This window comes from Simochromis diagramma, unplaced genomic scaffold, assembly GCF_900408965.1.
Source record: "Simochromis diagramma unplaced genomic scaffold, fSimDia1.1 OVJJ01000131.1, whole genome shotgun sequence".
Classification (NCBI taxonomy): domain Eukaryota; kingdom Metazoa; phylum Chordata; class Actinopteri; order Cichliformes; family Cichlidae; genus Simochromis; species Simochromis diagramma.
Window position 1 is genome coordinate 11,402,231 of NW_024387200.1, and position 16,284 is coordinate 11,418,514.

At 42.0% G+C, this 16,284-nt stretch overlaps 1 protein-coding gene across 7 annotated transcripts in view; it reads left to right on the forward strand.

Moving 5' to 3' along the window:
- LOC120745563 (DENN domain-containing protein 5B-like) overlaps positions 1–16,284 on the forward strand; it is a 93,759-nt gene that overhangs the window by 57,045 nt on the left and 20,430 nt on the right. For all 7 annotated transcript variants that reach the window (XR_005698657.1, XM_040050545.1, XM_040050550.1 and 4 more), the window contains 3 exons: positions 3,747–3,934; positions 11,581–12,156; positions 13,073–13,304. Coding sequence is in view for 6 of the 7 variants with exons in the window: in XM_040050545.1 (XP_039906479.1) it covers positions 3,747–3,934; positions 11,581–12,156; positions 13,073–13,304 (996 nt within the window). In the remaining variant the exon portion in view is untranslated. The remainder of the gene's footprint in view (positions 1–3,746; positions 3,935–11,580; positions 12,157–13,072; positions 13,305–16,284) is intronic.

Genomic DNA, 16,284 nt, shown 5'->3' on the forward strand with positions numbered 1-16,284 from the left:
AGATTTTCACTTTGGGAATGCGTCCTTATGCCTCATTCACCCCTAAATTTAACACTCGCCTCGGATGGATCGGAGAGCAACTTGGGGTTAATATTGCCAAAGGCAATCCCCGTCTGCTCCAGTCTGCAGACGGGGATCAAACCACCAGTCTTCTGATTAGTAGTAGCTCAACTTCCTGAGCTACAGCCAACCTGTAAATCGTGCTTTGATTAAGTGCAGTTATTTTAGATTTGCATGAAAGGTAATCTTCATATATGTGTTATAATGCAGTTTAAAAAGTAGGCCCAAACCTGAGCACTGCGCCAACTTAGCCCCACATTTTACTCCGTACCCTATGGCCCCGTATGCCAATAGTGCCCAGTACCATGATGTGTACGAGGGGCTTTGAATACCACGAGAGCTTTAACATACACAAGTGTCTGCTGTGGTAGCAGCTTTAGTAACTTCTAGTAACTCTGCCTGTGGAGGTTCTTAATGACGATGGGAAAAGTGTTTGCCCTCTTCCTGATTACTTCTTTTGGCATATTTGTCACAACTTTATGTTTTAGATCATCAAACAAATTTGAATCTTAAACAAAGCTTAAGTAAATACAAAATGCACTTTTTAAATAATGACTGAAAAAAGGCGATCCTGACCCACTTGATGCTGTTTGAAAAAGTAATTTCTTTGTAAACCTAATCAAGCCTTTGTGATAATTGGTCATGAGTCTTTAACATCAGTTGCCATTGCAGAATTGCAGAAGCTGGTTCCACAGAAGAGGGGCCTGGAAACTGAAGGCTCTGCCTCCCTCCTGTGCTCCTAGCTGCCGTTCTTCTACTTCTTTATTTAACCCTTGTGTGGTGTTCATATTTTTGTTACTCAGCCAGTGTTCATGGGTCTGATGGACCCGCTAGAGTTTTGGCTTTCCAAATTGACACTATCAAACAATTTTATGTTAAATTACTCAACAGATATTTACTTCATCCCAATTACAAGCCATATGAACAGCAAACATGGTTAATTTTTTCCCTTTACCTTTGTTAGATCACATTTATGAATTAATGTGCTTCTCGTTTTTTGTTTTTTTGTTTTTATAAAATGTTATAAAAAAAATCAGTTATAATCAAGTGGAGTGAGTGGAAAGACACAACATATTTACACGTGAAGCAACATGTTTCACAACTAAATGGGATCAGCTGCTCATCAATGGTGACATTAGGCCCAGGGTTGTAAAACAGGGGGAGGTGGTGCACACATTTATCCCACACTGTCCTGATGGCAGCTAGCTTGTCTCTCTGCCGTCGAGCTGGTCTGTCGTCTCGGTTATCAAAACGGATAATCCTGGAAATTTTGTGGAAGTTTTCCAGACACACTGATGCACGGTAAGGTTCTTGCCGGTTTCTGCATCCCACAGGGATTCTGTGGATTCCCCTTTGGACCTGAAAACTCCTGCAATAATAAGAACCCCAAAGTAGGCCTTTGGGGTTCTTAGATGAATTTGGTCCATCTCCTTCCACCTCTTTCCAAAAACACACCTTCCTTCTAGATTACTGCAATCCAGAATAATTTTCTGGATGGAATCTGGGATGAAAAGCTCAAATGAAGCCTTGATGTCCTGCACATGAGTAACTGTCAGCCGTGTTGGCCCTGGATTATCACAGTAACAGCTCTGCAGGGTGGCTCATTTCTTGGGCAAGACTGTAACAGCTCTGAGTAGCATGAAGGGGGAGGGCGTTCACTCCCTCTACAGAGTGTTCTGGCATAGATCACACACCTCCTAGGAGAGGTCGTATCTTCTCTTGCTGATATATGGTATAGCAAACACACGTATATCTGTTTAAGTATAAGAGTCTTTTGTTCAGATGGACCCGCTCCTGGCACCAGCGTTTGGGGAGTCTTCACAGGGTCACACCTTGATCTCACACACACACACACACACACACACACACACACACACACACACAGTATTCTTTGTTCACATGTATACCTATGTAAGATGTCATATGTTAATGACCCTATGCATATTCATGTAACCACAATAAAAGGAGTGCTATGGGGAGCCTGGCTGAGAGTCTGACGGGGGCTAGGTGGTGGGACGACACTTGGCCCCAGCCGGGTTTCCCTCATGCATGAGTAAACCAGCCTGCTTGTGTCTTGCTTTGCAGTGTAACTATATTGTCTTCAACATTCCAGCGGATAGGTACAAGCTACAAACCTATCAAAGACCATCCAATTTCACCAGTTATTGACATCCATATTTCTTCACTTGCTGTCTGGTGGGCTTGTTCTGGTCCTGGAGCTGGCTGCTGATGGGGTACTCGTCTTCGTTTTGTTACTAAACGGTGCTCAACCTCATCCTCTTCTTCAAAGTCACTGTCAGACTCTGAATTTTCAGAAATGTGAAATATTCTGAAACCTCTTTGTCAAAATCATCATCCGAAGCTCCTCTCTCCTCCAAAATCAATTGGATGGCCCTCGCAGCAGATAATCTTTTGCCATCATGATCAGTTGTGATAAGGAACCATATTGGCAAAGTCTTTTTTATAGTATTATGCCCCTAATTTTCAGGGGGGACAGGGTATGAGAAAATAAAATTTGGATCCCTCAAGAAAGAGGGTAAAATGTGTGGGAATGTAAGAGCAGACGGTGTTGATTGTTGAAAATTCAACTATCAATGTTGCAACTTTGTGTGGGAGCAGGAGGGGAAGAAAACACTATCAGCAGCACCAGAAAGGAGGAAGACAGAGTGTGGGAACACAGGACCTACACTTTCAACACTTTTACTAGACCTGGGTCCAGTGGACCCGAACACCTTGTATGTAATGTAAATGCGTGGGGGGAGGTACAGTATGAGGTCATTGAAAATTAGTTCGGATTTATGTTCTTCAAAGAAAATAAGCCAAAGCCAATGAATTTCAGGTTGAAAAAATAATTAATTGTTTAATTTTTCTTTTGAAAAAAACTGAAAACGGGTCTCACAGACCCGAACACCATACAAGGGTTAAGAATAGACTAGAATACGTGTAGGTATATGCTGCCCCCTTTAGTTTCAGAACAATTGCACCCTTGGTTTGCTGCCTGTGGTATTTACCTTAGTAAAAAAACCAAGTACTATTGCAGATTCCAAAATTTGCCTTTCAGAGGAATCACACGTATTTGTTCTTTAGACATCCCTAATTCTCCGAACACAAAAGAAAAAGACATTTTGCCTCACTTTTTATTTGAGTGTGTGACATTTATTCTAACATGTATTTTACACACTTACCTAGAGCAGCTGTGCTTATAATTTTTTACAAGTGTGTGTGTGTGTGTGTGTTTATATAGACATTTAAACACAATTGTAAATACATTCTGCTTCTAGAAACGGACGTTTTCCGATAAGTGAACCAGCTGTATCTCCGACACGCAGACTGTGGTTAAGACTTTGGAAACCTTCAGTGAAGGTGCACATACAGATCGGGAGATGCTGGCTGAGCCAGGGGGAGTGGACCATAGGAGAGGAGAGGATGATGAATTCATGAAACCTTAGTTATGTTTCCTCCAAGTGGACTTTTCACTCAGGCCATAATGATGAAATCTGATTGAACTGCTGCTGAACTCAATATTAGATCCAGCCTGCAAAACACTGTAGCAGTGCTTGTGTGGTGTTTGGTGGAGCTTAGCGTGAATTTAGGATCATCAGAGTGCAATTTTACAACTGACATGAAACTACGTGTTGCTGTAATGCTCTTGTCTCACATCACACTTCTTTCTCTGTGTTTCTCAGACTACCAGCGGTTGATGACAGTGGCAGAGGGCATCACCACCCTCCTATTTCCCTTCCAGTGGCAGCACGTCTATGTTCCCATCCTGCCAGCCTCCCTCCTTCATTTCCTAGATGCACCTGTTCCCTACCTGATGGGCCTGCAGTCCAAAGAGGGCACTGACCGCTCCAAACTTGAGCTTCCTCAGGAGGTACAACATCAGCCTGGGTAGCGTTAATGCACAGACCAGCCACAACATTAAAACCAGCTGTATAATATTAATTACTATCGACTAGGAGTCCTACCAGGCAGGGTACCAGTGTTGGTGTCTATGGTCTGGCACAGGATGCTGGCCGCAGATCCTTTGAGTGCTGTAGGTGTATGGTGCTTCTGTCACTGGGCTTGATCAAGCTGTGGATTCATGAAACTGCATCAACAATGGTCAGAAGGCAGCCAAGTTTGTGAACGCCGTAACTCGAGAATGAAGGATTTTCATAGTTATGTCACAGATGCATCTCCTAGAAATTTGGGACTAGTTTAAATCTGACTCTGGGTCAGGCAGAGGTGAAAAAGTACAGACGTTCTGTATTTAAGTAGAAGTGCAGATACTTGTAAAAAGTCAAATTACTGAATCAAGAGGATGACTTCACACATGAGTACTGTCAGGGGTCAACGTGAGATACAGCATGTGCTGTGGCTCAGCACAGGGAAAAGAGTCACAGCTCACAGTCATTTCTAATGTGAGTTTCAGTAGATTTCCTTTGTGTACGGGCTGTGATTAGCTGGTCTGCTGCTCTGTGTGGATTTACAAAACTGATTTCAACAAGATGTAAGCAGATGTTTCACAAACTATAAGACAAAATGTCTTAAATTTGTCAGTTACTGAGCCGTCCTTACCTTTAAATCCAACCTCTCTTCTTCCTCTCCTGTCCTGTCTTTCTCATCTTTATTTCTGACTGAAGTTGTCTCTCACTCTTTCTCTGTGTTTGTTGATGTTTGTGCAGACATTGGATGCCCCTTAACCCTTTAAAGCCGGTCAGGGCAGCACGCTCCGTTTTGCGTAACTATTTTTAAATCCCTGTAGAACCTGAACCGCGTAAGCTAGCGCAATGATTTTTTTTGCATATGAAACCGGAGGAGTTGTACTTACATCTTATGCCATCAGCTTGTCCTCGGTCACGGTTTCCTTCCACATAAAGCTTTGCAAAAATTGCATAAAAAGCTCTTGCAGGAACAAAAACATAATATTCCAGAAACAGGCTTTGCTGATCCGATGAGCTGTTCGTAACACTTCCCACATTGAAAAAGACGTCAACGCGAACGATCGCATGTCCGCCATTACCTGCCCAAAACCGGAAGTGACGTCATTTTGCGGGAAATGTAGTTTTTTTACTTGTAGGCCTTAAAAGCCCATACTGGTGTTTTTATAAGTCATGTCTGACTTTATGCTTTTCTGAATAGTTGCTGGGATGCTTAGAACTTGAATTGCACTGCTGGAAATAGTTTATTTTGATGCACCTGCTGTTTTCTTTGCAAATTTGCATCATAGGATTGTTTTTCGTTTTTCCTGCAGTATATAAAAATTGCTGTATCTCCAAAATAAAACTATGAAGACACTCAAAATAAATTTCCTGTTGTTGTAAACTATTTTTTGCAACTTTTTTGTATTTAAAGTTTTGAGGGATAAACCTCTTAAATTTCTCCCAGTAGAAATATATGTAAAAAAAAAACTAAAAACGATTTTCAATTTTTTTTGTAGTTTATTGCACTTTTTTGCAATTTATGTAGTTACTATGGACTTAATGCATACATATTATTAAAATATGGGCTATAACAGTTGTATTGATGTATAGCAACTTGAAATGCTCCCAAAAATGGCTCCACAGCATGTAAAAATATAATATAAGCTCTGGCGGACTTGGTTCTATGGTAGGTCTTAAAGGGTTAAAAAAACATTATTCTCTTTAGTCAAAGGAGCTTGCAAAGAAAAGCGTCTGGACTTCTTTAAGTTGCTTGAAGACGTTTCACCTCTCATCCGAGAAGCTTCTTCAGTTCTAAGGTCAAATGGTGGAGAGTCCCAGATATAAACCTAGTGGGAGTTTCCCCCCACAGAGGGACAAAAGGACCCCCTGATGATCCTCTAATCGCCTGAGCCAAGGTGTGCAACTGGGTGTGGGTCCCAATCAGCCAGAGTTTCGGGTGAGTTCATTGTGAAACCTGGCCCCACCTTATGCGAATTCCTGAGGTCAGATGGCCCAGGATGTGAGTGGGCGTTAAGGCGTCTGGGAAGGGAACTCAAAACTGGATTATAGATGGCAGAGAGTTGGTGTCGTAAACCCCCGCCTCTGTTCAAAGATGGTCGCTCACAGTGGACATAGATGGCTTCTTTCACTCCTCTTTCAAAACATCTGTCCTCTCTGTCCAAAATGTGAACACTGGCATCCTCAAAGAGTGACCTTTGACCTTTAGATGCAGATGGACAGCTGAGTCTTGTCCTGTGGAGGTGGCTCTTCTGTGTTGTGCCATGCGCTTGTGAAGTGGCTGTTTGGTCTCTCCAATGTAGAGGTCTGGGCATTCCTCGCTGCACTGTACAGCATACACCACGTTGTTAAGTCTGTGTTTTGGAGTTTTGTCTTTCGGGTGAACCAGTTTCTGTCTGAGCGTGTTGCTGGGTCTGAAATGCACCGGGATGTCATGCTTGGAGAAAACTTTCCTGAGTTTTTCTGATACACCGGCTACATAGGGGATGACAATGTTGTTGCGTCTGTCCTTCTTATCCTCCCTCGCTGGTGTCTGGTCTTCTTTTCTGTGCCTCTTTGCTGACTTTAAGAACGCCCATTTAGGATAGCCGCACGTTTTGAGTGCTTCCTTTACATGTGTGTGTTCCTTCTTTTTCCCTTCAGGCTTAGAGGGAACATGTTCTGCCCGGTGGTGTAGGGTCCTGATTACTCCAAGTTTGTGTTCCAGAGGGTGATGGGAGTCAAAGAGGAGGTACTGGTCCGTGTGTGTGGGCTTCCGGTAAACTTCGATGTTGAGGTTGCCGTTCTGTTCAATGTGCACAGCGCAGTCCAGGAAAGGCAAACAGTCGTCCTTTGTGTCTTCCCTGGTGAACTTGATGTTTTTATCCACAGCGTTGATGTGCGCAGTGAAGGATTCCACTTCTTGTGTCTTGATTTTGGCCCAGGTGCCGTCCACATATCTGTACCAGTGGCTGGGTACTCTTCCTTTAACAGAGCCAAGAGCCTTCCTTTCCACTTCCTCCATGTAAAGGTTGGCTACAATAGGTGACACGGGGGAGCCCATGGCACAGCCATGTTTTTGTCTGTAAAAGCCTTCGTTGTACTTGAAGTATGTTGTGGTGAGGCAGAGGTCTAACAGTGTGCAGATCTGATCGGGTGTGAAGTTGGTCCTGTCCTCCAAGGAGCTGTCTTCTTGTAGTCGTTTTCTGACAGTCTCCACGGCCTCCGTGGTGGGTTTGCAAGTAAAGAGGGAGACTACATCGAAGGACACCATGGTTTCATCTGGATCCAGGGTAAGTTTCTGGACCTTGTCGGTGAAGTCGGTGGAGTTCTTGATGTGGTGTGGGGTGTTCCCCACGAGAGGAGCAAGGATGGTAGCAAGGTGTTTGGAAAGTGGCTGAGTTTATGCTACTGACTATGGGTCTGAGTGGGACCGCTTCCTTGTGGATTTTAGGAAGTCCGTAGATGCAGGGTATGGCATCCCCTGGGTAAAGGCGGTGATATGTAAGGCGGTCAATAATTTTGTCCTTTTCAAAGTCTTGAAGGCAAGCTATAACTTTCTTTTTGTAGCTGCTTGTGGGGTCTCGCTTTAAGGCTTCGTAGGTATTGTTGTCACTGAGGAGAGTAGTGATCTTTGTATGGTAATCTGTAGTGTTTAGGACCACGGTGCATCCTCCCTTATCAGCTGGTAAAACAGTGATGTTGTGATCTTTGCTCAGGGAAGCGACGGCCTTCTTTTCCTGTATTGTGAGGTTGGACGGAGGGACTTTGGCACTGGAAAGGGTGGCTGAGACTTTCATCCTGATTTGCTCTGCTTCTGTCTGTGATAATTTATTAATCCGTATGGCGGTTTCTGTGGCTGTGATGAGGTCCACTATGGGCAACTGTTGTGGAGAAATGGCAAAATTGAGTCCTTTGGCTAATACTCTCTCTTCAGGTTCAGTGAGATTCCTGTCTGAAAAGTTCTTGACGCATTTCCCTGACTGACTTCAGGTGTGTTTTCTTCTCTGGGTTGTGTAGGTTCAGGATGAGGAGTGTGTGTTTTTGGAAGCAAGGTGTGAAATTTCCTGCGTTGTCTTTCTTTTCCTTTAGAGTGTTGGGCCCGCTGAGCCTTGTCCACAAACTTGTAAACCTCTTCTAAGATTGGAGAGGGTAGAAGGATTTCCAGTTCCTGCAGGGTCTGGCTGATCTTGATCTGGAGGGCATCTATGGTGAAATGGACCTGTCTTATCCTTTCACTTAAAAGGTGATTTTGTGCTCTCTGTAGAATCAAGTCTGCTCTGTATCCCCTGACAGTGGATCCAAGGCGCAGGCTCTTAGGAACAACTCTGCTTTGTCTACATCTTAGGTTGAAACGGAGATGGTTCCTATAATCCGCTAGTTTCCTTGATTCCCTTTCATACTCCCGCACCAGTTGAAGGGTGTTCCTCCCAAAATGTACGGCAATATGTCTGTGAAGGTTCTCAGTCATCCAGGTCATCGTAGTCAAAGGAGCTTGCAAAGAAAAGCGTCTGGACTTCTTTAAGTTACTTGAAGACGTTTCACCTCTCATCCGAGAAGCTTCTTCAGTTCTAAGGTCAAATGGTGGAGAGTCCCAGATATAAACCTAGTGGGAGTTTCCCCCCACAGAGGGGGGACCCACACCCAGTTTCACACCTTGGCTCAGGCGATTAGAGGATCATCAGGGGGTCCTTTTGTCCCTCTGTGGGGGGATACTCCCACTAGGTTTATATCTGGGACTCTTCACCATTTGACCTTAGAACTGAAGAAGCTTCTCGGATTAGAGGTGAAACGTCTTCAAGTAACTTAAAGAAGTCCAGACGCTTTTCTTTGCAAGCTCCTTTGACTACGATGACCTGGATGACTGAGAACCTTCACAGACATTATTCTCTTTAAATAAACCTAGAGTAACAGGCATGTTTAAAATGTAGGGAGTAAAAGTTGTCAGAAGAAAAATACAGATACCTGAAAATTCTACATAAATAGAGTAATGAAGTACTTTGTTATGTCCCACCTAAGAGGTCAGAGGTCAGGTTTTCTGAAAGTCTTGTGAACACGAAACTCCAGAAAGATGTCACCTAGGATTTTTGCATTTACACCAGATCAGGATGTCATCTGTATTTTTATAAAAATGTTCCTTTTCGGAGCACCCAAACTGAAAAGCTTGTAACAGGAAATTGTAATAACATAGAACTTAATTTATAATTTCACATCTTCTAGTTTCTGTTCAGGTGTGTAAGTAACCTCCTTTAAGTCTAACCACACACACACACACACACAAAACAAACACACTTGCACATGGCACACATTTTACTTATTAAACCAGAAAAAAAACTGAATCAAACTTTATTAATAATGGTTCCGTTTGATCAAGTCTCTATAAGGACACAGCAGCCAGCTCAGCTGGATGAAATACAGTCTTTATGTTGTCTTTGTTCTGGATCTGCTATCTTTATCTTTGTATTTATTGTAGTTTTAGTTTATAAAAGCCTAACATGAAGTTTTAATGCTTTATAATGCTACAATGCTGTTCTTCTTTATTGGATGAGGTGATGTTTTTTTAACTGTATCATCCCCTGCACTATATTCAATTCAATTCAATTCAATTTTATTTATATAGCATCAAATCACAACAAAAGTCGCCTCAAGGCGCTTCATAGATACAGAGAAAAACCCAACAATCATATGACCCCCTATGAGCAAGCACTTTGGCGACAGTGGGAAGGAAAAACTCCCTTTTAACAGGAAGAAACCTCCGGCAGAACCAGGCTCAGGGAGGGGCGGGGCCATCTGCTGTGATTGGTTGGGGTGAGAGAAGGAAGACAGGATAAAGACATGCTGTGGAAGAGAGACAGAGATTAATAACAGGTATGATTCAATGCAGAGAGGTCTGTTAATACATAGTGAGTGAGAAAGGTGACTGGAAAGGAAAAACTCAGTGCATCATGGGAATCCCCGGCAGCCTACGTCTATTGCAGCATAACTAAGGGAGGATTCAGGGTCACCTGGTCCAGCCCTAACTATATGCTTTAGCAAAAAGGAAAGTTTGAAGCCTAATCTTAAAAGTAGAGATAGTGTCTGTCTCCTGAATCCAAACTGGAAGCTGGTTCCACAGAAGAGGGGCCTGAAAACTGAAGGCTCTGCCTCCCATTCTACTTTTAAATACTCTAGGAACAACAAGTAGGCCTGCAGAGCGAGAGCGAAGTGCTATAGACATATAAATAAACTGATATGAAATAATTAAATGAAAAACAGTCAGTTTCCTTGTTATCGTTAAATTCACCTCAAGGCAGAGCCAGACAGGAGTAGTCTTTTATTGCTTTGTCACTTTTCAGCCTCAGTCAGACAGTGAGGAGGTGAATGTGTCCTGGATTTTAACCATTGTATAGTCCAGTGCTGGGTGGGTTACAGTTACTGTGTGTGTCTGTGTTTATGTGTTAGGGCAAGATAAGGCTCTAACAAAGCAGAAAATCGATTCTTTCAGGCCTCTGGCTTTGCTCACACCCCCATCATCACCCTGGGTCGTTAATCTGGGACTTTACATATGGGTGTTAATTATCCAATTCAGTGCAGGATGCCTCTGTGCATCACCCACAGCTCCCTTCTAACTCTCCTCACCTCCTCCTTATCCCCTCACAGGAGCCCCTGCATGAACAGTTTGTCCCTGTGTTTGCCTTTGAAGTGGATGTGACCTAGAAATGAAAAGCCACACAAAGAGTAGATGATGAGAGGGAGGAAAGTGTAGCCAGAGTTTGTCTTTTTCTAACCCTGTTTATTAAAAACGTGAGCATGAGAGATGTTTGGCTCTGTTACACTGTGCCTTTCTCTGCCTGCAAGTATAGCTATGAGAGGCCAGAGCCAAACGAACGTTTCTGTAAACTTAATTCAACAAGTTGGTTTTTGGTTGTGTCTGTATGCTTACAGTCTCATGGGCTCACGTGCCTTACTGCTATCTCACAGAACTCCACGTACATCTCACCTAATTTCGATGTCTGCTTTTACACTCATTCAATATTCTCACCCAAACCTTCTTTTACTTTGCTCAGTGAGATTTACTACATTTAGAAGTCAGCAAACATGAATTGCACTTGGACATTCCTGTATGTGGACATTCAATCAATTAACAACTAAGAAATTCCCCCAGCTGTGGTGTACGTCGGTCTGTTTGGCAACATTTTTATAGTCCTTGTAAAACGTTTTAAATTGGGAGGTCCTTTAGCAGTCTGTATTCTGTGATATGTAAAAACTCATTTCTACATGTTTAGTGTTTCTAGAGGTTTTGCTTTAATCCCCCATGAGGCGTGATGCAAATTCCATTCCATCACATTTGGATTGATGTCTGAATATATGCTGTTATTCCATTGGCCTATATTCTCGACACTCCATATCCCAACCCCCATCATACCTCCACCTCCTAAAAACGATCTGTCTTTACTAATCCTGCCTCCACCAGCTGTTTCTCCTGTCTGCAGTGCACAGAAGACACATCGATCCAATGTCTGCGATGAACACATTTGAATTCACTTGTTGTGCCAACAGAAATGCACATCACAGAACTGAAACTTGCACCATTAGAGTTTATTTCAGAGCCTAATAAAAACATGTTTTCCTCTCACAGGCCAACCTGTGTTTTGTGGATATTGACAACCACTCCATCGAGCTTCCAGAGGACTTCCCTCAGTTCCCAAACAAGACCGAATTCATCCAGGAGCTCACTGAGGTGTTATTAAGCTTTGGCTTCTCTGCCAACACTGGCGCCCCGCCCCGGACCCGCTCCAGTCCTGGCAGCACCTCGTCCACCCCAGGAAGGGAACGCAAATCCGCCACCCTTCGACAGCTAGAGGACGATGGACGTAATGGCAATCTGGCAGGAGAGGAGTTAGTGGTGCTGGAGCTGCTGCAGGGAAATGCTACGCTGGAGAGACTGCAGGCGCTGACTAAACGCACTGGGGTGACTGTGGCACGTGTGGAAGCCCTGAGGGCTGGAGTCAAAGGTCAGCCCACCGACGGAGGAAACCAAACAGGAGGTGAAGAAGAGGAGCTAAGGAACGCCAAACTGAACGTTCAGCTGAGGGAGGTGTTCGCCAGCCGCTTCACTACCATGTTTGCAGACTATGAATCGTTTGTTATCCAGAGCGCTCCTGATCTGGAGTCCTGGCTCACCAACAGGGAGCAGATGCACAACTTTGACAAGGTGATCAAGGTTTTCTTTCCCGTTGTGCCTCAGTCGGAAATATGTTTGTAAGAAGGTCGTACCTTATTGGAAAACAAGTGTTGTACTCAAAGTTTTCATGGTATTTGTAAAAGAGGCATTTTGCCTTTGTTAGTGAATCATGGGACTCAAAATAAAAAGGCATCCTTTTTTTCCAAGTCCCAAGATGTTTTAGTTATTATTAGACAGAAGTACAAAATGATATCAAAAGAACATGAGGCCAAAATAACAAACAAACCACAATATAACCAAGAAATAACTGAAAAACAGCAGCTTACCTCCCTCAGATGACATAAACAGGAGGAAACAGTTTCAAAATAAGTTGTAGTTCATCTCACTTGGTAGTGATTTAAAAAGCAAAAGAACAAATGGAAAGAAGGGCAATATCTAAGGGAAGGACAGTGGATCATAAGAAAAGCCAGAGGATTTATCATGAATTAGCTGGAGATCATCCATAATTGGAAGAAATGATAGCGTAGTCTATTTTCTTTGTTCTGTTTATTTGTGAAACCTGTTAGTTCCTGTTACTGTTTCCTATTAAAGTATTTTATGTAAGAATGGACAGTATTTTAAACTGAAGAATCAGTCTGCATATTTTCAGTCAATGTTTAGTGCTGATTAGACTTATTTATTTCATTGTGTTGTTTTCCTTTCTGTTAAAATTCTGTATTTACATTTTCCTGGCATTTGTGGTTTAAGGCTAGCTTTGTTTATTACAAACAAATTGTTGTCTAAAAGTGGGCTCTTCTCCCTGTGCTTGCCGTAGGGGATTGTTTTATAGTTGAGGTTTTTCTATAATATTGTGCTGTCTTTACCTTAAAATCTAAAGTTACTAAAGATGCTATATAAATGACATTGAACTGCACAGTACTGAAAATACATATGCTCTTGTGAACAGGCTTCATTCCTGTCAGACCAGCCAGAGCCCTACCTTCCCTTTCTGTCTCACTTCATCGAGACACAGATGTTTGCCACCTTCATCGACAACAAGATCATGTCTCAGTGGGAGGAGAAGGAGCCTATGCTCCATGTCTTTGACACTCGTATTGACAAGGCACGCCTCTATAATATCCGTGCTCCCAGTCTCCGGTCGTCCTGCTACCAGAGGTGCTCCATCCTCAAAGAGTCTGGTAAGCTCAGATGGGGACGTGTGTGAGAGAGATTTATTTCTGTGTGAACATGGTTCAGATTGTTGGTTTGAGAAGCATGTGTTGTGAAAATGAAAATATTCCAGGCTAATTAACTTTCTCACTGAAGTGAAATAAGTCTTTTTCAGTGCCTGCTTTCAGTGGAAGAGTTGTTATATGTAAGTAATGTTTGCTCAGAGATTATGCAAAAATGTTGATACATTTCTTTATATTTTGCTTATGAAATGGAAATTAGCTCAGTGATTGATGCAAAGTTGCAGTTACCATATAAACCATGTACAAACATAGATGGAAGATGTTTGTACAGCTCTTATCAAGTTTGAAAGCCAATCTTTATTCTTCATCACAGCTTTTTTTGGAATTTCTTTGAATATTCTTCAGGAATAGTCATCCAGACTCCTTGAAGGACATGCTACAGCTCTTCTTTGGATGTTGTGTGCCTGTTGTTACTTCTCTGTCAACATAATCCCATACTGCTTCAGTAATGCTGAGGTCTGTGATTGTTGTCATGCTGAAAAATGAAGTTGTTGTCTGTTAACCCTTTAAAGCCGGTCGGAGCGGGCACGCTCCGTTTTGCGCAACTATTTTTAAATCCCAGTAGCTCTGCAACCACGTGAGCTAGCGCAATAATTTTTTTTGCATATGAAACCGGAGGAGTTGTACTTACATCTGATGCCATCAGCTTGTTCTAGTTCATAGTTTCCTTCCACATATAAAAACTGCATAAAAAGCACTTGCAGCAACAAAAACATAATATTCCGGAAACACGCTTTGCTGATCCGATCAGCTGTTTGTAACAATTCCTACGTCCATCAGCGCGAACTATCACATGTCCTCCATGACCTGCCCGAAACCGGAAGTGACATCATTTTGCGGAAATGTAGTTTTTTACCATCAGGGCCTCATGAGCCTATACTGGTGTTTTTAAAAGTTATGTATGACTTTCTGTGTCGTTTCTGGGATGCTGAGGACTCATATTGCACTGCTGGAAATAGTTTATTTTGATGCATATGGTGCTTTTTTTTTTTTTTGCAAATTTGCATTATAATATTTATTTTCGTTTTTCCTGCAGTGTATAAAAATTGGTGTATTTCAAAAATAAAACTATGAAGACACTTAAAATAAATTTCCTGTGGTGGGAAACTATTTTTGCAACTTTTTTGTATTTACAGTTTTGAGGGATAAGCCTCTTAAATTTCTCTAACTAGAAATATATGTTAAAAAAACAAAAACGAATTTAAAATTTTTTGTAGTTTATTGCACTTTTGCAATTTATGTAATTACTATGCACTTAATGCATACATATTATTAAAATATGGGCTATAACAGTTGTATAGATGTATATCAACTTGAAATGCTCCTAAAAATGGCTCCACAGCATGTAAAAATATAAGATAAGCTCTGGCGGACTTGGTTCTATGGTAGGTCTTAAAGGGTTAAACACTGTCCAGATTGTGTGGTGGATAAAAATTTGACTGTACTTTGTCACTTTCATAATTCCATTTGTTTAGATAAGATCATCTTCACACTGGCTGAAATGCAGCCCTGCACCATGACAGAACCGCAAACACAGCATAGTTTGGCAAAGCGCAGCATTTTCTTCCTGTTTCCATTAGAGATGGGCTGATCCGATATTACGTATCGGTCTGATACTGACCTAAATTACTGGATCGGATATCGGAGAGAAATAAAAAATGTAATCGATCCATTAAATATCAAAAAAGCACCTCACAAAACTTGCGACATGGCGTAACTCGGCTCATAACCGTAGCATGTCGGAGCAGTGTGGTTACGTGATAGAGCGGCTGTGGCGTGTGAGACCTGTCGGCGGTCTGGTTGAGCATTTCATCTCCGAGGAAGTTATCTCAGACAGAAGTAAAGCAAGTGTGTAAGTTCATCTCTGTTTGTAAAGCATTCCCACGTTAAGCTTAACAACCGATATATGGAGCGACTGCCTCTCTCTCCCTCCTGTTGCTACTTTAATCATGAAACTGATCAATGATCAGCTGATCGGCTTTTCTGTCGTGAGTCCGTCTCTCTCGTTTGTTTATCGCCCACTTCTCACCAGAAAGAGGAAACCAGCGGCTGAACAACAGCAGCACGTTTAAGCTTGATAAGCTGTTGTTAGAATTTATTTAATATTACTTTCTACACCAGGATCTTTTTCTATGCAGCTGACTGCTGGTAACTGTGCAGGGGCGGATCTAGCAAAGTTTAGCCAGGGGGGCTGATAGGGCATGAACAGGGAGAAGGGGGCACAAAGACATACTTTTCTTTCTTATTCTCATTTAAAATGTCTAGCTTTTAATAATTAATTATCTGAATCTTACACCCAAAGTTTTAATCTGATGTAAAACGTATAGAAGTCCATTACTGTATATAGTAACTATTAAGTCTAATATACCCTAGTAAGCTGTAGTACTTTTTCCTTTGGGAAGGTACCATCTGTGCAGTCTGCAGTTCTGTTGAAGAAAGATGTTGAATCTATTTAGTTATTCTTCAAAATTAATTGATTTCTGTGCATTTTTTTTCTTTTTTTCCCACACTGCATCAAATTAAAGTTGATTACGTCGATTAAGCATCATGAGGTGGAGGTTGGGGGGTGGTTCCCTATTTTTTATTTATTTATTTATTTTTGCTGGGAGTTTGTAACCCTATTAGTTAGGTTGCTTACTGTCAAGTGTTCTCTGACTGTGAGGTGCCCACACTTGAAAAAGACCAGACTTTGAATTTCACTCAACTTTATTTTGACCAGGTAGATGGGTAAGTAGCAGCAGGTAAAAAACCTTTCAACACAAAAATAAAGAACATTTCATTAACCATTCAGATAAATTACATGCATTACACAAAAGACAGATGAAATAACAAAATACACTTCAGTAAAGCCATTTACCATGTGGTTAACTGTGTTAATTTAACTGTGGTTCTTAAATAAATATACACAATGTGTCTTCTTTGCATT